The sequence below is a fragment of the Eurytemora carolleeae genome, unplaced genomic scaffold (genome assembly GCF_000591075.1).
Source record: "Eurytemora carolleeae unplaced genomic scaffold, Eaff_2.0 scaffold53, whole genome shotgun sequence".
In the NCBI taxonomy this organism is placed as follows: Eukaryota; Metazoa; Arthropoda; class Copepoda; order Calanoida; family Temoridae; genus Eurytemora; species Eurytemora carolleeae.
In genome coordinates, this window is record NW_019396380.1 from 377,072 (window position 1) to 399,901 (window position 22,830).

At 33.6% G+C, this 22,830-nt stretch overlaps 1 protein-coding gene across 4 annotated transcripts; it reads right to left on the minus strand.

Annotated features, from left to right (window-relative positions):
- Positions 1–1,801: 1,801 nt before the first annotated feature.
- LOC111702099 (calcium-transporting ATPase sarcoplasmic/endoplasmic reticulum type) lies at positions 1,802–21,771 on the minus strand. 4 transcript variants are annotated; one of them, XM_023473670.1, is made up of 19 exons: positions 21,681–21,770; positions 19,945–20,060; positions 19,414–19,480; positions 18,795–18,895; positions 17,898–17,999; positions 14,397–15,989; positions 14,227–14,315; positions 13,819–13,964; positions 12,107–12,172; positions 11,953–12,004; positions 11,658–11,773; positions 11,215–11,320; positions 10,670–10,838; positions 9,383–9,490; positions 9,026–9,103; positions 8,218–8,335; positions 6,447–6,594; positions 4,358–4,405; positions 1,802–2,430 (listed from the first exon to the last, which is right to left on the minus strand). In XM_023473670.1, the coding sequence occupies exons 2-17, from the start codon at positions 19,993–19,995 to the stop codon at positions 6,557–6,559; spliced, it is 3,000 nt and encodes a 999-aa protein (XP_023329438.1). In that variant the 5' UTR covers positions 19,996–20,060; positions 21,681–21,770; the 3' UTR covers positions 1,802–2,430; positions 4,358–4,405; positions 6,447–6,556. The 4 variants fall into 4 exon arrangements, with proteins under 4 accessions (XP_023329438.1, XP_023329437.1, XP_023329439.1 ...); XM_023473669.1 differs by lacking the exons at positions 4,358–4,405; positions 6,447–6,594 and adding an exon at positions 3,142–3,189 and having other exon boundaries at positions 21,681–21,771; XM_023473671.1 differs by lacking the exon at positions 6,447–6,594.
- Positions 21,772–22,830: the final 1,059 nt, after the last annotated feature.

Sequence of the window (22,830 nt, forward strand, 5' to 3'; positions counted from 1 at the left end):
ATTCAGAATCAATGAATAGATAAGAAGAATGTACGGACTATTTCTAATACCAACTATTTTAAAAATATCAAAAATAAATGTTGGGGTGTTGTTTCTTTCTTGGGGTTTTCGGGGAAGGGTCCCGGGGACCCAAGAATCCCAAAGTGTGAAAAATTGGTGTGCTGTAATACTTTTAAAATAAAATTGTACAAGTTTGTAATTTTCTTTTATTAAAACCTTTTAAAAATTTACAAAAAAATTGTAAAAAAAAGAGTTGATAAGAGGAAAAACTTTATATGCTACCCCAATTTCTTATTAAAAATGTGTTTATGTCTGATATTTTCTCCTTTGCTTCTTATATTTCAGAAATGATCAAGTCACTTTTGCAGAGAAAACACACAAGAAAATAAACAAATAAATAAAGAAACAAAAACATAGATATCTGATTCATACTTGTTCAGACAATGATTTTAAAAGGATAAACGTACTTTTTATATCGGGAGTTGCCCTCTTTACATGACTTAGTTGGTCCCTTGATATTGCGCTGTTAGTCCCTCTAATAATTTCATTACTTGCCCCCCACACTCTTATTTCCTCATCCATATCATTACAATCTGATGTCTGAAATTCTGCTAATTCTGCTTTACCAAAAAGTCAAAGTTTGACATATCTAAAGTTTTACACCCAAATTAAGTAAAATTTAAGTAATCTTTAGGTTAGAGATTAAAACCTTACATGTTTCCAATCATATCTCATATAGCAAATTGAACTGCACCTTATTGATAAGAACAAATATGTTTACAAAAAAATAAATTTCGCCTAACATTGACCATCTCCTTTTTGTTAAGTTAAACGTGCATTGTAAGGTTACAAAGATATAGGGATTAGAAAATTAAAACAACAAATGATTGTAAATTAGTGAGGTTAAAATCCAAAGCGAAGACGTTGCGACATTTCGAAGACGATAGCCGGACGTTTCCCCTTCTCTTCTTGGCGGCAAATTACTGAAACTGCAGTCACGGCTGCTTTTTTAATACAACATAATTTCTTCAATATTAGTGTTGATACGAAATTAACTTAAAATTACAGTGATGAATAAAATAAATTATTTATTATTTGTAAAAGATAATTTAAATTGCATACATCAAAAGAATTTACAATTAGTTTAAATCTTAAATTTCTCTCAAGAATTCTTGCCGATTGAGTTGGCTTCGGATCTGTCTTTTCTTGTCTTTAAACTAAAAAGGACTTCCCTGCAGTCTGTACTTCAGGCTGGTCAGCTGTAAAACTTCTTAACTATCGTTCAGTTTGGTTGCAGTTTGTGGTGGGTTCATTATTCAAAATTTCATCTCAGACATTACAAATTTCTAAAGGAAGCCTGGGGGGTTTTCTGAAGCTTTTGGTTCCCTTTCCAATTTAAGTGTTCTCAAAATAATTCTTGGAGAATATTTTTCCGCATTGTCCCCCCAAAAAACAGCAAGGTTCTTTCCTGACAATTATTGAAAAACTGGATATGTGTAAAATTTTTCTTTAAATCAACCACTGTACACTGTACATGTGTTTAATGTATACAGTATATATCCAATTTATATTGATTTTTGATTTTTTGTGGAATTTTTTTTTTAAATATGCAAGTCTCGGCAAATCTTAACAGAAAATATGTTCGTTTCAACAAGTTACCAGAACTGTAAAATCAAGCATTTGCCGCCAAGACAAGAAGGTGAAACATCTTCGAAGACGACTAAGTCTTGAAAAGTAATGCATCTTTTCATTGCTGCAGTCTGGATCTATATATGTCCTAGCTACAAGATAAATAAAGTTGTCAGGTTTAAGCTATAATTTATTCTACTTGAATTGACAAGACAAGATAATATATTCTAAATCTGTCAGAACTTTTTAAAACCCGTTGCTTCAGGTTTTTACCTCACTCTGTCTTTAATCGCGCCAGTATGGCTGATTAAGAAAAGAATTGAGCCAAAAAGTACTGAGCAAGGACTGGTTTATTTAGGAAATATGTCTTTTTCTAATTGGATTGCATTGACCGATGGAGGGTCATTTTAAAAATTCGGAACTTAAATACATTTTTTAAGAAACAATGACATCCATCTCGTTCATTCTTTGGAAGACATTCGAATAGTTGCAAAAACTTAAAACATAACAATATATAATTAATTTTTAACATATTAATTGATTCAATAAAAGATAAAGAGAAGAAAAAGATAACAGCCAGATTTAAGAAGGGAAAACTTGGAATTTTCTTTAAAACTTTTGCGATGTTTTAAAAAAGTTGACTGGGGGATTTTTTGGTACAATTCTACGGGGTTTTTGGTAAACAAGGGGTTTGGATTTTTAAGGTTTGAATACTAGGTCAAGAGTTTACATTTTTGACCGGTACAAGGGCAGTACGGTTGCAGTACATGTTGTAAGTTGTTTACTTCATGCCAGCAGCTCCTGAAAACAAGAACAATTCAATATTTTGTCAGAAATCATAAAAATAGAAAATCATTTATGCAGTGTGCAGAGAACCTCAGTTCTATGAAAAAAAACATAATAAAATTTAGAAATCTTTGGGGTGCACAATTATTGGTTTCACTATCTAACATCAATATTTGAATCTAATATGCATTCCTTTTTCTAGTATTATGGGTTTCCTTGTACAATAGAAATTGTATAATATCCACAAAACCAAAAATAATGTTGGTATAAACGATAATTAAAGATAGCTAGTCATCTGAACCTATCAGTGTAAATAAAAATATTGAAAACAAAATCATTATTAAAAGTAAAACACATATTTCGATCGACTTTTTTTGGCCAAAAAAAATTGATTTCATTAAATCATTATGTCTAATAGTCTGTATTATATTCTTTAAACTTTTTATATAATTATTAATGTTTAAAAAACAACTATACTTTTGCCGTTCCATATTTCAACGTTGTTGAAAACAAAAACAAACAGAAACACTAAATAAAAAACTATAAAAAATAAAATAAAACAAACACGTGAAAGAAAGTATAAAAAGCATATCTATTTATCATTTTGTGAACAAATTTCAAATTCGACCTCAACTATTTCCAAGAAAATAACAATGAATAATTTGTTTTTCATTCATGCTAAAGTTATGAAAAAACAAAGCTTTGGATGCTTATAGAAAATAATACTTTTTTATTTCTTGCGTCTTTCTCTTTTTGTGACAGTGTCTCCAGAAACTAAAATAATTTTGTTACAAAATAAAAATTTTCTTTCACAATTTGTCCATCTTGATTAAACTAATATTACAAAAGGGAAACCTCAAACGTGTAAACTTTCTCTGTCATTTGGGAGAGAGCTTTTTTAAAAATTTGTATAAACCAAAATAACCCTTCCTGAAGAAATATATGATTTATAAATTTTACAAGGAATTTTTTTATAATTTCATTGGAAAGATTCAACCGTAGTGAACATTTTTTTTAAATCTTCATTTTTTCAAAAGTCATTCATATTGTTATAAAAAGTAATTCCCCACAATTTTCATATATACACACAAAAAAAATGAAAAAAAAATGTTGCAAAGTTCTCGCATTTTGAATCTTATTACAATTCTAGAAAAGGGTTATAATGAAATTTGAAGAATCGGGCATATTTTTCATTTGATTTTAAACATTAAATCATCAGCAAAAATTTAAGGAACTAAATCAAATGAAAATGGTATAAAGGTTTGCGCTTGTTTAGCTATGGATAAGTTTTACTCTAATAGTGACATTAATCAGATATAAAGTATAATCGTTTTTTTCGATTTAACCTAAAATTTAAGTGAATGATGGTTTTCAATTTAATTTAAGGACTTAATTTTAAGTGACCCTCCATTTAAAAAAGAACATGTCTCATTCACAACGGTTCCTTTAAAACCTTGATCTGATCAATATTATGGAAGATATTGTCGCTTTCAATGCCTTGAAAAGTTTTTAATTCCGATAATTACTTTATACTTTCCTGGAGTCACTTTTGTTAAGAAATTAAAATAAAAAATAATCAGTTTTCAAATTTATCAACATGGATATTTAATTTACTCTTGATCAGATACTAGGCATTTCAAGTTACCGTAGTATAATCGTACATAGTATATTCCACTTTACATTTAAATGGAAGGTTGCTTGAAATTATGTTAACAGTCCCTTATAATGTCTGAAAACGAAATAAAAACAATCCCTTTTTCTGCTACGAAGTCTTGTATTCCACGTCTAGACTATTTGAAATCTTTCAAAGACGAAAACATTTTATTCGTTGGTTCGACCCAAATATCTCTACAGGGGTATAACTCTCTACACAGAAAATATCACTCAATGAATTGTCTTATTTTTTCATTGCTATGATATTGATAAATTCATTTCTAATTACTTTAATCAGAAGAAATTTAGACGTTTTTCTTTCTGGGCCCTTCAATCGCTGAAATAAGGTTTTATTAAAAATTGTTCATACACAATTGTAGCTTACCAGTTCACACAACATATGGATGTACATTTTTCATTTCTTTCGAAAGCTACACAAAAATCGAGATTGAAATTTTATAAAAATATTCTGTAAAATTATGACAAAGATGATAAGATCTGTTAAAAAAAAAAAACTTCCCTAATGTAGAGTTTTTAAATTTCTCAGATTTTTGTCGCGGAAAGATTGATAAACGAATGTTCGACGATTCGAAACAAAATATCCACTGCGTCGAGAACCAAAATAAATAAATTTCACCTTTATCGCTACTATGATAAAATCACCTTATCATGGCTAATATATTAAAACAAAAACAAATGTGGAAAGACAACTTTAAATGCGCCGTTCAAACATTTTTAATAGGAAGACGACTTTAATACTTAAGTGTATATGATGGTGTTACAAAGCAAATAGATACTTACTAAGTCACTAATTAAGTGAAATGCGTCTGTTTACACTGCACGATTGCCGTGTACATTGATTATTGGACTGTTCATAATTAACTTAAGTCTTATAAGTTGTCTTCCTATTTCAGAGTTTTCTGGTTTCCACTGAATGTTACAACTTTAACTTAACATTTTTTACGTACAGGGTGTCCCAATAAACATGATATTTCAGTGACGAATTCAATATCGTCTTTGTTTTGAATTAGCAATACCTGATTTCAAAAACATAATATTATTACGTCTGCTAGAGTTTATTTTATGAAAACGGCGAATGGCTGTAAAGATGTGTCTATATTGTCTTTACAAGTTGAACAGTGAAGACGGACAAGTTTACTCTGTTTGTATACTGCAATTTTCTTGTTTTACTAAGTAAAACCGTATGCAGTCAAAACATAAACAAACAAAATGTGAACATAGCAGACGAAACTATTACAGATTACAGCTTTCTCAGTAGGTATCACGTACTAAATCAAAGAATTATTTGAAAAGACGATATTGCATTCGTCACTGAATTCCCATGTTTATTGGGACACCCTATACTCGTCACGAAAAATCCTTGTTCATGTAAAGAGAAATAAATAAAGCTAACATATGTACAAAAAAATAAGAATTTCTAGACTATAGTGCAATAAAAAATCGACAATACTGATTAAAATAATGATAAAATAAAATGTATCTTGTGTGCAATGTGCATACTCAAACTTCATGCTTAAGAGCATAGATTAATAACAATACAGATAAAACACTAAATGTCGTCTTTTCAAGATGTAGGTGTTTTCGTTCACAATAACCCTGAGGCTGAGACCCAAAGGAGCTATGCGCATGCTCTCTCTCTCTCTGTCTTATATTTCAACGCTGTCTGCGCGGAACTCCTTTGAGCTTCTGCCTCAGGGTTGTTGTGAACAATTAACTCATAAATCTTGAAAAGACGACATCTAATATTCTATCTGGATTGGTAATAATCTATGCTTAAAAGTTTTAAGGACATTAAACTACTTTATTCAATAGAGAAAAATTTAATTTAATAAAATCGTAAAATTTATCGAGTTTCAGTGCGTTCATGTGTGGGTAACTCTGAATAAAAATATCGTGCACACCATTTGCCAAAATAAGTCCTTAAAATTGCTCAACACACCATTCTTGTTCTTTAAATCCAATTTCCCTGTTTTATCCGCGTAAATTTTCGCTTGAAATATTCTATATTGCACCTGGGGATTTCCACAAACCTCCATAATCTATTTTTTCATAACAGATAGGACACTAGATGTCGCTTTTCAAAATTTGGATGACACACGTTCACAATAACCCTGAGGCAGAGGAGTTCCGCGCAGTCGACTAAGAACAGACTCTCTCTGTCTTGTATTTCTACGCCGACTGAGCAAAACTCAACTGGGCTTCTGCCTCATGATTATTGTGGACGAGTTTCATCCAAATCTTGAAAAGACAACATCTACTACCCTATCTGTTATTTTCAGTAATCTATGTATTTTTTTTTTTAAATCGAGACGATACTCAAAAATCCGAGTTTTCGGCACAATCGTCATTTATCTTACCATGCAGTAATCCAAGCCAATATGTTCCTGATAAGGTTGAGGGTTACAGTTGAGAGGATGTCTAGGGGTGGTTGAAGAGAGGGGGGGGGGGGTTAGTTAATATTGAATAATTAGAGGGTCTTCTTCTTGGTCATACCAATATTCTCAACTAAAATCAAGGATGCATAATATATTATATATTTACTAGCAGGTGTTTAGAATAATGTTAATCCTAGATTTAGGGACTGTAAGCGTAATTTCAAGTCACCCTCTATACAAAGAAGGCAATGCCCGAGTGATAACAATACCCTTGTAATCTTTCCTATCCATTATGTGGACAAAAATCATCGTTTTTTAATTTTGGTAATTCTTTATCGTTTCCCTGAAGTTGAAGTCATTTTTATGAAAAACCCCGAATTACTGAACTATTAACATGCATTCTAAGTTGTATTTGATCAGACAAAGCTTTTAAGGGTAGCATTGTGAATCCGGCATTGCCATCTTTGCATGGAGGGCCACTTGACATACATTTAAGAATTCCCTTTAAAGGAACTGTGTACGTAAAGTCAAGATAATACCCCTAATTAAAACTGACCTAATATAACCTGAAGATTACATCTGATAATTATTTCTTTTCCAAAGTCAATTTTATAAAAATCAGCGGCTGAAGGTTAAAAAAGTTTTAGCCCAGCAAAAATATGACTTTTAAAAAGTAGGATCAGTAAAAAAATTACGTCCACAGTCCCATTAGTCCTTGATCAATCACAAACGAGTCCCTAGTCTGAGTAGGGGTTGGATAAACAGGGTACAAACATCATTGGTTAGTAAAAACACACATTTAGTTTAAATTTTATTAAATACAAAACCATAATATTGATAACTAGTACATAAAGATTTCGCTGATGCAAAAAGATAGAAAACATTTCTGATCGCAACAGTAGTTGACGCCTGTGCGCAGTGTGAATAAACATTTAACTATTGTATTCATATTAACTTACAATGGCCTCATCATTAGACTTTTTTTGACACATTTTTTTTAGATATTACATAAGATAACCTAACCAACCCAAAATTTCATTATCAATTAATCTCATAAAAAAGCAGGAATATTTCTCAATACAAATAGATAATTTTAATTGCGTATGTGGGAGAGAGAAATTGTAGTTATCACAAATATAAGAAATGCATGAGTTACAATTCACTAAAAAATTTAGAAAAACTAGTTTCAGGGATGTTAGTTAACTAGCTAAACAATCTTGAAACAGAACCAAACTTTTAAACATTTGCGAAAAAATCAGATTTTTGAAACATTAAGCAAAAAAAGATTGGTTTCTGCTTCAGTTACGTGTTGTTATTGAACACAAAAAATGTCGTCTTCTTAAAACATGACGAGCACGGGAAAATTTGTGCTTTCTGAAGTGCATGCGCAGTATTCCTCTTAGAATTTTAATATTCAAAATTTTCACAGATTTCAATACTAAATAGAGATCACGGAATCTTAACAGTAATTGTTAATAAATAAATCAGTTTCCGCGCGGGGTTTATTTTGAGTTTACACTGCACCATAAGTTGCACAAAATGTGTCTGCTTAAAGAACGTCCTAAGCGATTGAGAGGGAAAATAGCTCGTAAACGATTTAATCTCTCAACGCGATTAAACTATGATTGCTGCTTGCTCTCCGCAATGCCGCGAATAATATCTATCTCGGAAATGTACCAAGCATAACCGTATGCCGCAAATGCGACAAAAATTGCGAGAAACTCGGCCCACCTACTCGTCAGGTGGTTCTTACCATCGGCGTAGTTCCTGGCGACGCATTTGAGAAGCTCGTCGAGTAGTATGACAGGGAGGGAGAACTTCATCACGGTGATCCATTGCTCAATGGACAGGGGGGTGATGTTGAACACAACCTAGAAAAAAAATTGAAAAATCAGCCTTAAGTGCCAACAACGTTTGACTAATCCAATTATCTTTAGGGTTTTTAAGTTCAAGTAAATATAAAAGACTATTGGGAATATACTTACTTTCCAAAATGAGCTAATTTATGAATTAAGAGAAATTGGTTTTTTTTCCACTTTTAATTCAGGAAAATAAATGAATTTTGAGTTGGGAACTTTAGAATGGTGGATATCCGGATTAATGCTTAATCCTCTCTTTTTGCTAACATAATCTCGAGATTAATTATTTAGATCAACTAATTTGATTCTAGGAATGTCAGATTTGTTCGTTTTCTTGACTAGAAGGGCCTTCACTGAATTTCTCACACATTTATTTATAAATACGTAAGTTAAAATTAAATAAAAAAGAATGTCAAACGTATATTTACATATTTTTCTTTATCGATTAATTTACAAAATGGCCGACAAATTGCGGAGGTCTCTCATTGGATATAATTTATTTTCAAGGCTGTCAATGGTTAATACAATTTCCGAACTATATTCCTGCACTCTCATTGGAGAGAACAATGTACGGATATCCAAAGAGAGAAAAAGAGTGGATTAAGGACTAAAATTAAAAGTTTCCACAATAAAGTTCTGACTGATTTAAATAAAAATAATTTCCCTAAAATTTGATCCTCCAGTTTTCTAGGAAATACTTACATTGAGGAAATCTACATAGAGGATGAGGAAATGAAGAGAGAAGGAGAGAGCCATGGCAAGAATAAGCCAGATGTTGCACTACAAATATAACAAAAAATTAAATCTATATTATCAATTATTTTGATCATTTCTATTTTTATTATTGTTGTTAAACAATTTTATGTTTAAAAAATGTAGAAGACAATATTTAAGCAAATAAATTTAAAAAAAAAAATTTATTTGTAGCGTATAACTAAATAAGAGTGAAATGAGTTCGTGTACACTGCACCATCGCCGTGTTTAAGGTTTATTTGACTCAATGTAATTACAATCTATATCTATATATTCTTCATCTTTAAGAATCCCACTTTTACTTACCCATGGAGGCATGACAACAAGAGACTGGTTTTCTGAGCAGGAGTTGAGAGCGTTAGCCATCTCAATGGTGACAAGGATGGACAGGGCCATGGTCATAGCTTCAGGGGCCTGAGAAATAACAGTTTGTATTAATATATAACTAATAATAATAAGCACTGAAAAGTTTCTAAGTGTAAAAAGGACATATAGCAAGAAAGGATATAAAATATAGTAAAGATAGAAAGGAATGAATGGAATGAATGGAATAAATGGAATAAACGGAATGAACGGAATGAAAGGAATGAACGGAATGAACGGAATGAACGGAATGAACGGAATGAACGGAATGAACGGAATGAACGGAATGAACGGAATAAATGGAATAAATGGAATAAATGGAATAAATGGAATAAATGGAATAAATGGAATAAATGGAATAAATGGAATAAATGGAATAAATGGAATAAATGGAATAAATGGAATAAATGGAATAAATGGAATAAATGGAATAAATGGAATAAATGGAATAAATGGAATAAATGGAATAAATGGAATAAATGGAATAAATGGAATAAATGGAATAAATGGAATAAATGGAATAAATGGAATAAATGGAATAAATGGAATAAATGGAATAAATGGAATAAATGGAATAAATGGAATAAATGGAATAAATGGAATAAATGGAATAAATGGAATAAATGGAATAAATGGAATAAATGGAATAAATGGAATAAATGGAATAAATGGAATAAATGGAATAAATGGAATAAATGGAATAAATGGAATAAATGGAATAAATGGAATAAATGGAATAAATGGAATAAATGGAATAAATGGAATAAATGGAATAAATGGAATAAATGGAATAAATGGAATAAATGGAATAAATGGAATAAATGGAATAAATGGAATAAATAGAATAAATAGAATAAATAGAATAAATAGAAAGAAAAGAAAAAAAAAGAAAAAAATAGAAAGGATAGAAAATATAGAAACGATAGAAAGAATAGAAAGAATAGAAAAAAATAGAAAAAAATAGAAAGGATAGAAAATATAGAAACGATAGAAAGAATAGAAAGGATAGAAAGAATAGAAAGAATAGAAAGAATAGAAAGAATAGAAAGGATAGAAAGAATAGAAAGAATAGAAAGAATAGAAAGAATAGAAAGAATAGAAAGAATAGAAAGGATAGAAAGGATAGAAAGAATAGAAGGATTAGAAAGAATAGAAAAAATAGAAAGAATAGAAAGAATAGAAAGGATAAAGCAAGAATAGAAGGAATAGAAGGAATAGAGGAGAGAATACCTGGAAGATCTCGCAAGAGATCCCCTTGAAGTCCTCAGGTGATCCGTAGCACTGCATGTGATGAGAGAGTTGGTAGAAGGACATCTGGGGTCCGGTAGGATCATACATAAACCAGTAGGCAGCTCCTCCTACAGTAGCAGCACCAACATAGGTACCAATAGCCATGTATCTAAACATACATCAATGAATCAATGAAGGGAGCAATTAATTATTCAATCAATAAATCAATGAATGTATCAATTAATTAATAAAATCAACAAATTCATGGTATGATTTTGAAGCAATTTGCTCCAAAAGAAGAAGCAGTTTCTTAGGAACCAATAACCACGTATCTTAACATCATTCAATCAATTAATGTTAGTTAATCTTGAATATCCAGCAAGAAACACTGTGTTTATGAACAAAATGGTAAGACAAGATTGTTGCATTTTCACTGATTAATTTGTTTTCTAACCAGAAGACTTGTGTATTTCAAGAACTCGTAAAAAGATTACCATAGACCAAAAAATAAGGAAATACATAATTTTAGTAGGGCGGGGCACTACCTGAAGAACAACCAGGGGGTGATGAGGGTCTCGTTGGCAGAGCGGGGAGGTTTGTCCATAATATCAAGATCTGGGGGGTTGAAGGACAGAGCAGTAGCGGGCAGACCTAGATGGAAAAATAAAGATGAAAACAAAAATAAATTAATAAGAGAAATTAGTAGAAGTAGCTGGATTAAAAATAAATAAATAAATAAATAACATAAATTAGCCGACACACAGGGGTATGGATTTTTCAGTAAGTCATAATTCTAAGATAGATTTTTAGCTTCCATAAGATATTGAATAGTCAATGGGTAAATCTTTAGATTTATTGTTTTCGAGAATGAATATTTTGTTCTTAAGAAAAACTACAGATTTCACCTGCAAGTTAAAAATCGACAAATCGCTTGGCGGATTTTATCATGAGAAACTCGGAGATTTCTTGAACGCGGAAAAGTTCTTACCGTCAGTGACCAGGTTGACCCATAGGAGCTGGACGGGGATAAGAGCTTCAGGGAGACCAAGAGCAGCGGTGAGGAAGATGGAGACGACCTCTCCAATGTTGGAGGAAATCAGATATCTACACAATAGTAGGATAAAGGTCAGATCATTAATTAAGTAAAAAAGAGCAAAAATTACGAAATCGAGAAAATTCGACAAGCCAAGAAAAATATACCCTAGCCTCCTTCATTTGACCTTTCAACTTCATAGCAGCCCCCCCCCCCCATCACAAGATGTTACATGGACTCCATTAAGTACCTGATGAACTGCTTCATGTTGTTGTAGATGGCTCGGCCCTCCTCAACAGCGGCTAAATTATACAAAAACTAGATACAGCAGAAATGGACATTTTTAGATTTAAAAAAGACGACATTTTAAATCTATTTATCATAATTGAAATATTCGTTTTTACCAACAATAGAAGTGAAGTTATCGTCAGCAAGAACCATCTCAGAGGCGGACTTAGCAACAGCAGTTCCTTTGCAATCATCAATTAATATAAAACAATCAATAAACCAATCATCAAGTCAATCATTTAATCAATCAACGTATCAATCAAAATTAGGATAAAATATTATGTTATTAATTATGTTAAGATGAGGAGGTTTATGCCCCCACCCCCCCCCCCCCACTTTGTAATTTTCATCCAAAATGGGAAAGGGAGAAGTGGGGGGGATTCTCCCTTTCACGAATTTTTGTTTAGTTTGTCAAGCTATGAAAACATGTTTTGCAATAAACACAGGTAAACATACATTTATCGAGTTTAATAACTCAGGGGATTCAGGAGAAACAGGAGGAGAGGGGGGATAATTTCAAAATAGGAAAGGGTATTAATAGATAGGAGGAAATTGGGATTATTTATGGGAAGGGAATATTTATGTGTGGGGAAATGCATAATTAAGGAACTCTTGTATTGAGTTGACCTAAGTCTGACATGCATTTCAAGAATTCTAACTTGAGACCGGCCTAGAAGTAAGATCAGGGATAGAAATAGAACACGGATGAAGCCAGGAGAAGAATCAGGGGTGTAGCTAGGAGAAGAATCAAGGGTGTAGCTAGGAGAAAATCAGGGGTATAACTAGGAGAAGAATTAGGGGTGTCGCTCGGAATATAATTAGGATTAGGGGTGTAGGTAGGAGAAGAAATAGGGATGTAGCTAAGAGAAGAGTTAGGAGTGTTGCTGGGATTATAATCAGGGGTGTAGCTAGTAATAGAATCAGGGGTTTAGATATTTATATAATCAGGGGTGTGGCTAGGAATATTATCAGGGGTGTAGCTAGGAATATAATCAGTAATAGAATTAGGGGTGTTGCTAGGAATAATTAGGGTTGTATCTAGTTATTGAATAAGGGTTGTATCTAGTAATAGAATCAGGGGTGTAGCTAGGAACAGAATCAGGATTGTAGCAAAGAATAGAATCAGGGGTATAGTTAGTAACATAACTTGGGGTGTAGCTAGTAACATAACTAGAAGTGTAGCTAGGAACAGAACTAGGGGTACAGCTAGGCATAGAATCAGGGGTTAAGCTAGGTATAGAATCAGGGGTTAAGCTAGGTATAGAATCAGGGGTTAAGCTAGGTATAGAATCATGGGTGTAACAAGGAATAGAATAAAGCGTGTAACAAGGAATAGAATAAGGCGTGTAACAAGGAATAGAAATAAAGCGTGTAACAAGGAATAGAATAAAGCGTGTAACAAGGAATAGAATAAAGCGTGTAACAAGGAATAGAATAAAGCGTGTAACAAGGAATAGAATAAGGCGTGCGTGTAACAAGGAATAGAATAAAGCGTGTAACAAGGAATAGAATAAGGCGTGTAACAAGGAATAGAATAAGGGTGCAGCTAATGCTTTTACTTTAAAAGTGTGCATAGAAAACAACCAATACTTATTTAGGGGCCAGGAAAGAATATATAAAAAAATTAATCATTTAAAGGTATTGGGTTAGAAAATAAGATTGACAAGGAAAGTTCTATCTTAAACATTCCTTAATCCTTCCCTCGAACAATTTCTAAATACTTGAAATATCTGCAATCACATTTAGTTCCGGTCCATCCCCCCCCCAACTCATGACAATTAACACAACAAATAATCGAATAAGAAAAAATCTCTAATTTGTTAAATACCTGATCCCATAGCGATACCAATTTCTGCCTTCTTGAGGGCAGGGGCGTCATTGACACCGTCACCGGTCATAGCAGAGATCTCTCCCATGGATTGCAGATACTCAATGATCTTGGACTTGTGGAAGGGTTCGACACGGGCGAACATTCTGGAATAAATTAACGTTTTTCAAGTGAACTTTTTACAGAGTTTCTTCACGGAAAAATGTTGTAGGGATTGATTTTGATAAATTGTGGGCAAAAAGTTAAGTTGTTTTTATCCTTCATATTACTTTCATTCCAATTATTTATCAATTTAACCTAAAAATCTTTATAATCCCCAATTAGAAACAAAAATACAAAAAAAATTACTCAAGATTTTTCAAGAAAATATACACCCATGCGAACTAAACAATAGCGAGTTTTCAATACCTTGAGTTAGCAACAGCCATCTTCTGGTCATGTGGGGACAGATCATCAAATTCGCGGCCAGAGTACGCCATACCATCAGTACGCTCATCCTTTTATTAATAAGGATGAAGTAAAAAAAAATGCATTACAAATATATAAACTACTTATTTTAGATGAAAAATGAGGTTTACCTCTGTGAAGATGCCAATACGTCTGCAGATAGCTTCAGCGGTGTTCTTATTGTCTCCGGTGATCATGATAACACGGATACCAGCCTTGCGGCAGGTAACAATGGCGGGCTTAACCTCAATCCTGGGGGGATCCAACATACCAACAACACCGACAAAGGTGAGATCGACCTCGTACTCGACAAACTTGCCGGCGTTCACGAGATCCATGGTGCTAGGGTTGACAGGATTGTCGTTGGTGGCAAGAGCCAGACAACGGAGAGTGTCGCGTCCAGTTCCGTATTCAATAGCACGGTCCATGATCTTTTGCCTCATCTTGTCGGTCATAGGTTTCTTCTCAGCTCCAATACGGATATGGGTACAACGATCAAGGACTCCCTCGGGTGCTCCCTTGACGAACATTTTGGGTCCGTTTCCGAGTCTGGTGGGCTTCTTGGGGGTGCAGTAGCTGGACATAGATTTCCTGTCTCTGGAGAACTCCAGGGTAAAGTCCTTGCTCCACTTGGACTCCATGTCCTTACGGACAACCTTGGCGACTTCAAGACGGCCTCCGCTCTTGGAACAGGAATAGGGGTTTATCTTCTCGGCGAGGGTGATGAGAGCGGTCTCGGTGGCTTCTCCGACCTTCTCGAACTGGTTTTTGAACTCGTTGAAGTCAATGGCGGAGTCGTTGCACATGATAGAAATGGTTGAGATTTCCTCTAGGGCAACAAAGTCGCTTCCCTTGATTCTCTTGCCTCCCTGGAAAACTTCTCCAATGGGTTCGTATGTGGATCCAGAAATTTCAAACTCCTCAAAGTTGGACTCGTCCTTGATGGTGAACATCTTGCAGACGGACATCATGTTGGTTGTAAGTGTTCCGGTCTTGTCAGAGCAGATAACAGAGGTGCATCCAAGGGTCTCAACAGAGGGTAGGGAACGGACAATAGCGTTCTTGGCAGCCATACGACGGGTACCAAGAGCAAGACAGGTGGTGATGACAGCGGGCAGACCCTCGGGAATGGCAGCGACGGCAAGAGCAATGGCAATCTTGAAATAGTAGACGGCTCCCTTTATCCAGGATCCTCCATGGGCGGGATCATTGAAGTGTCCAATGTTGATGGCCCAGACAGCAATACAGATAAGTGTGATAACCTTGGAGAGCTGTTCTCCAAACTCGTCAAGCTTCTCTTGCAGGGGAGTCTTCATCTCTTCAGTCTCAACCATCTCAGTCCTGATGCGACCAATAGCGGTGTTAAGACCGGTACCGATAACAATACCACGAGCTTTGCCGGCAGCCACATTGGTTCCAGAGAAAACAATGTTCTTCTTGTCCTGGTTGACGGCCCTGGGATCGGGGATGGGCTCGGTGTGCTTGATCACAGATACAGATTCTCCAGTCAGAATGGACTGGTCAATTCTGAGGGTGGTGGAGTAGATCTTGATTAAACGGAAATCAGCGGGAACCTTGTCTCCGACAGAGATCTCGACAATGTCTCCGGGAACCATCTCAACAGCCTTGATCTTCTGGACACCGTCCTTGTCGGACCTGATGACCTTGCCCATCTCGGGCTCGTACTCCTTGAGGGCCTCAATAGCGGACTCAGCATTTCTGTTCTAAATATAAAGATGATGAGAGGCAGGTGTATAGCAGGTAGTTCTACAAGGATACAAGGACAAGCTCTGCTGAATAAATAGATTAGATTGCTGAAGCAGGGATTTACTCAAGTTTGCCCAGTTCACCTGGGCTGGGGACCCAGGAAATATTCTGTCCAATCAAGAGCTAGACATGATAAAATATTTATGATCTGAGAAAAAATGCGTGAAACGGACATGACATTAATCACCTGGCACATAATCTTTAAAACTTATGGCACATTTTCAACTTATACACAAGCTTTCCGTGCTAGAATAAGTGACTTTAACCCCCCCCCCCCTTGCCTCCTAACCAACGCTTAAATCCAGATTTTAAAAAAAACTTTTAAACACCCTCTTCGCATTGAGATCAAAAAAGTTTCAATATTTTTTCCTCTCGAAAAGGTGCTTAGAACTAGATCGACCTCCTTTTTTAAATGACTGGCCAATCAAAATTTAAGTGATCCTAAGCACTGCCCAAAGATTAGTAAACGTGAAAAACCTTCAAAAGTTACAACTAAAAACAAGCATTTCAATTCTGTGTACATTAACACTCAAGAACTCATTTTGACCTTCTAATATTCAATTACGTCATTGCATATACCTCTTACTTACAGCTTGTAGTAAAATCCCTTATCTTAATTTTATTACATTATTTCCGATTGTATGAGAGCTAGGAGGAAATCAAAGTTATCAATATGTGTGCTTTCATCGAGACATCAAAGGCAAATAGGGGACAAACAAATAATATCGCTTTAATATTATCATTAGTTATTTAAGAAACCTTTATCATTGCTATTTCTATATTAAACACTAACTAAAAGTTGCAAACAATTGTCTGTGCGACTTAATATCAAGTTTAAATAAAATGTAGAAAATGTCTTATCAATAAATTGCTAAAGATTGCTAACGATTGCTTAACATTAAGATCAGTTCCTTTTCAAACAAGTATGATAAATAATGTGGAACATATCATAGCTTAAATTATGCTTATCTTATTCACTCTGCATCAAGCAAAGGTTTAAAAAGGGTATCAATGTGATTCACCCTCCTACTTGATATTAAGTTTACAGCCCCTTTAACTCAGGTTTATCTCACACAAAGAACAATGGTCATTATGAAGAAATACAATGGCCAGGATAAGAATAAATATTCAAAATAAAATGTTCTCCCCCAACAAAATAAAGCTATAAATTGCGTCAACTTTTTAAAATGTCTCTTTGTAATCTCACATATTCCAAATTTGGAACTAGAAAAATTATAATTTTCCAACAAATATTTTTCAAACAATATATTTTAAACAATATTTAGAAACGGTCACTTCTAGTGACGACATTAGACCTTGAGAAATGTTAAATCCTTGAATATTTTACAGTTGCTAACCCAAGGAATTACAACTGCAACATTGCTACGACGTCAAGCCAAAAAATTTCCACAAGAATTAACATTTTCATTCTTAAACCCAAAAGCTTAAACTTGCATTAAAAGGCTGACCGCAGGAAAAAAACGTTCAAGATCTTATTTAATCATTTAAATGGAAACTGCAAAGGCAAGACAAATCCAGATAAGCTCTTTAGAGCAAAGTTAATACTTACAATTTGTACAGGTAAGAACCATCATTTGAAACTTATGATGTTATATTTTAAAGTTTGAGTTAACCCTTTAACATTAATGGTTTTCTATTAAGTAACAGGAAAAGTAACGAAAAGTGAACCTTCATTTCTAGAATAGCAAAATTTATAATTTGCGGCTGTGGTTTCAGTGAAAGATACAGTTTTGAGGTATTGTTACAGAGATGGGTAATCCTTGTTAATCGGAAATACCTTTCTATAATAAGAGGGTCACTTAATTTTCGTTTTCTGTCCCTTTAAAACGAAATATTCAACTAACCTGCCAAACACCGACAATGGCGTTAGCGATAAGGATAAGTAGAATAACGAAAGGTTCGACGAAAGCAGTGATAGAATCGTCATCTTCAAAAAATGCCAGAATCTAAAACAAAAAATTAAAAGTATCATGAAAAGTATATTTTATCTACGTCATTCGAAGAATATGCATAAAAAGGTTGTAAAGTGCTGGGACACAAAATATATCAAAGTCCGATCGTAAACAGCTGTAAACTTCATGAATTCAATTAAAGATACTATAAAGTTAGAATTGTATGTAAATAATAAATATGTAAATTTTCCCCTCACCACCCCCCCCCCATATAACCCCGTTCAGCTCAGATGTAGCACATGTTCCGCTATTAACAACTACCAACCCCTTCTCAAATAATCAAATATTTTTTATTAGTTCTATGTTAAATAGTTTTGCGATTAAACTTCTAAAAATAACTAAAAAATAGGAATTTTGCGACTTTAGATAAGACGTATCTAGTAGGGAGTGAATAGGGGGGAGTGAATTTTAAAATTTCCTCACAGAATAACGGGGATAGTCATCCAATCTAAAATTCATTTCTAAGAACTATTTCTTTAAGACACTTATTGATTGGATGTCGTTTTCGTTAGCTTCGTCGCTGTGATGATCTTGAGCAAAGTGTTTAATTTTTGGAAATTCACTCCCATCTAGTATCGAGTATATATCATTACAAACATGTTGGCATTACTTTTATGGTCGTGAATATTAATTAACCCCCCCCCCCCTCTAATGAATTCGTAGATTTAAAAAATGATTAAATTGAATTCAGATTAATATGCAATGGCGACAGAGAAATTAAGGCTTCCACTTTTCCTGTATAATCTAGAATGCTTTTTAAATCGAAAATTAACAAGAAAAACTACTTACGAATGAAATGATAGCGGCGAGTAGAAGAATTTTAACAAGAAGATCATCAAACTGTTCAAGAATCAACTCCCAAAGTGTCTTTCCCTCCTCTACTGGGAGCTCTAAATATGTGTGTTATTAAAAAATTACCAAAAAAATATGTTTTGTTTAATTCAGTTCAGAACTTGAATATTAAAAGTAACCGGAGGTCAGAATTGAAAAAATCGCGAGAAAAGGTTGAACAGAGCTGACAATTGAATTTTTAAGAAGAATTTTTAAGTGTTCACAGTTCAGAATAAGCGATCGATATTAAACTTATCAAATTCTGAAGTTGTCAGCTCTAATCTATTAAAAAAATAATTCAACTATCCTTGTCTAGTTGAAACATTTCTCACTTTTTATTAATTTCGACATCAGAAACTTATTGGAAGTTTTCAATTACTAAGAAGACTCTTATCTGAAAATGAAGGTTTCAAACAAAAACGTCAACTGGCGCAATTCGTGAAAATGTTAGCGCTTAAAAAATTGGTTGAATTCAAGTTCAGACATTTTAAAAAGAAGATGAGCATTGTAAATTACAGAATTAAACAAATGATGGTATTATAAAAATAATAATTATAATAATATTCTAAAATCTGACCGTTAAGTCCGTATTTCTTCTTGTTTGCCTCAACTTGGGATGGGGAGAGACCTCTCTCCTCATCGACCTTAAAACAAGAAAAATATATTTAAAAACTAAAGCGTCCCCCTCACACTTAAACTTGGGGGGGGGGGGGGGGTAGGACTTTTTAGGTGATAAGAAAAATAGGATTTTAATTTTAGTTGATAATCATCCCTCCCCAACCCTTATTCTAAGAACAACAATTAATTCTTAGCGTTTTTAATCACTTGATGGGAAAAATAAACAATATTCAGATAAAAATGGGACAATTCGCCAATTAATGTTCATACACATTCTTCAAAAAAAAATTATTTACATAAATAATAAAACTATGAAATAGGATACTCAATTTGTAATATTGAATAATCCAATAAATACAGTATTTGCGCAGCACACACAGACCCAATAAATTAATTTCTTAACTAAAAACTATTTACTTTTAACACCATTAACAATTTTTAAAAAAATATTGTCTTCCTATTCCGGAGTATCCTGGATGTGACTGTATACCTGGAAGTGTGCGGTGCACTCCTCCCAGGTTTTCATATAACCATCTTCCATAGTGGGGACTGTTCAGTTCCCAGCCAACTAGAAAACAGCGGACTTTCTTAATGAAACTCCTGTACCTGAAATATATAAATACTATCTATCTATAATAAATATATTGTAATAATCTGTTTATTTGTAGGTCCGATCATAACTGAGGAACCATTTGATCGAGTTGGCTTTAAATTTGATTGGGGATCTCTGTAGAACCACAGGAATGTTCTTAGCTTGGATTCATTTAATCTTAAGTTAAGCGGTGTAGTTATTTTCATACAAATCTGGGTTCCCAAGCTAGTACTCAAATAAAGGAATGTTCACAAATTTAAATTTCCTAGAAAAACGCAATTTCCCCCCATTGCTTTTATATTCGAATTCAATCATAAGTCTCAATGCTTGATACCGACAATTACAAGGCATAGCGCTACGGAGGACACGCAGGGGGCCGAGCACCGAGACTAGAACAAAATAGCGGACCGGGCGTGATCTGTGGCCGTTTGTAACATTTTAAATTAACTAAAAAATTAATGCCGGGAGAGGAAAGGGGGTGTTCAAAAGGCGTTCTCCCCGAATAACAAAAAAGAAAAAGTTATTGTGAAGGCGTTCTTGCGACGGTTTAAGACAAAGCATTTGAATCCTATATGGAAATACCACATTCGATTAAAATTCAAACTTTTAGGTTCTTTCTTCATTTTAGAAAACATAATCACATTCCTTCTTATTTCACAACACGTAAACACAAGGAAATTAGCACTATAATAACTATTAGAATTACATAGAACGCACTAATAAAGAGATAAGAGAAAATTTCCATACGACGACAAGCGAAAAAGTCATGTTATATGATTTGGTTTGGCCTTAGAACGCTTGATGCAATTGTCAATTAATGAATGTGTGAGCTTCTGATTGGTTAGCTGGTGCCGACCAGCGACCAATCAGATATCAGAACCGGTTTAAAGGGAGCAGGCTAAATCTTCTTTACTTTTTTTCAAATAATGTTTTTCAAAAATTTAATGAAATCACGGAGATTTTTAAAAGTATAATTTTTAATCTAGGAAAATATATAGAGGTGAATTTTTAAATTTGTGAAAGTCGTCTTTAGTGTTCAAGCCAAAATTTCACAAATGGCCTGACACGACTACCAAGGTTTACGATTTCTAGAATATTCCCAGGCTTTAGTCCTAATAAATTATTCCTATGTCCTTTACCTAACCTCAAATGTTTCACAACTGTAATTTTATAATGGAGATGCAAAAAGGCCAAGGGAAGGGACATTCTGAAGAACTTTAATTTATAAGTAAGGCAGGCAGACTAAAGGGGGGGGGGGAGGCAGCGGTAGATTACTTTTCGAAGAAGCATCACCACCAACAATGGGGGGAATGGATGGTTAGCTTATTCCCCCCCCCCCTCCTATGGTTTTATGGTAAATTAAACAATTTGGCACAAAAATTGAGAGATTCAAATAAAAATTTTAAAAATTCTGTTATTTAAAATTCTATTAAAAGAATGTTATATATTTTCTTTTTGAAGACGAATTTACAATTAAAGAGAAAAAACAAATTCTTTATAGCTCGACTTTAAATATGAAAATAAGTGCTTAATATATATATCTAATCGTTGAAATAAACACAAAAATTTTGATGGTCATAAACAAAATAAAAATAAAATGTAATAATGTTAGAGATAGCTCTCTCACCACACACCTTACACTGGACTTGCTGGGGCACAAGTGAGGCTGGATATAGCGGCCGGTCAATACCTCTACCTGGCCGCCAGGGGGCATAATCTGCTAACCTCACCTGGCAGTCAGGGAGCTTAATCCACTCACCACCTGCTCAGCAGGATTTATATTTTTTACATTTTTACAAATATTTTTAGCACAAGTTTTAAAAGTTTTAAATGTTTAAAGTGTAACATTTTTACATTTGATTTTAGGAAAATGTAAAATTGTTACCTAGAAAAATCTATATTTCCTTTCTCATTTTCTAGGTAGAGGGCGGCCATGTTTAAACAGCTGACCGTAACAATAACTAGCTGAGCAGGTTGGGACGTTTCACTTATACAGAGTGTCTTTCGAAACATGCCAGATGAGACATGACTTGAAAATCGTCTTAAATCCTTGAAATTATTTGCGGCATTTATTCGTCAACAGTAATATCAAGCCTTCTCTCAAATGCCCCGTTTTGTGGGACACCCTGTAAACCCAGGCAGGAAAATACATTCCAACAACTTATGTTTTCATGGCCTTTGAGAATTTCCTGTCTATCTGTTTGTAAAGATAGACATAGTTTTTACAGCAATATGGTACGAAGATAAAATGAGAGAATTTTACTCTCTATGATTCTAGAAATAAGAAATACTATTGTTGATCTATTTTATATTGAATATAGTTGTTTTTTGCTTCATTTTTAAACAATACTTTTTATTTCATATATCATGGCTTAACAGTTGAATCTGAAATGTTTAACATGATTAAAGAACTTTTCTCTAAAAGATTGTTTAAATTTAAATTGTACAAAAAATGTAATGAAACCAAAACATTTGGCCTTTATTTTTTTTTGTGAGAATATAAACATTTTGCACAAAAGCTATGCTAAAGAAAATTTAAAGAGCATACAATTTTGAAGAACTATAAACCTCTCACATTCTTGAAAACCCTTTTAAAATACAAAAAAAAATAGTTTAAAAACGATGTCTATCCCTAACTCCTGGTAGTTTAGCGAATGGACAAAATTGAAACATTTGAACACCTGATACATATGTAGGCATGTTGATGTTTAGATAACGATGTTTAGACCGAACTTGACTTTTGAATGATAGTTTAACAAATAGATAAAGGAATTGAGTCGCTGC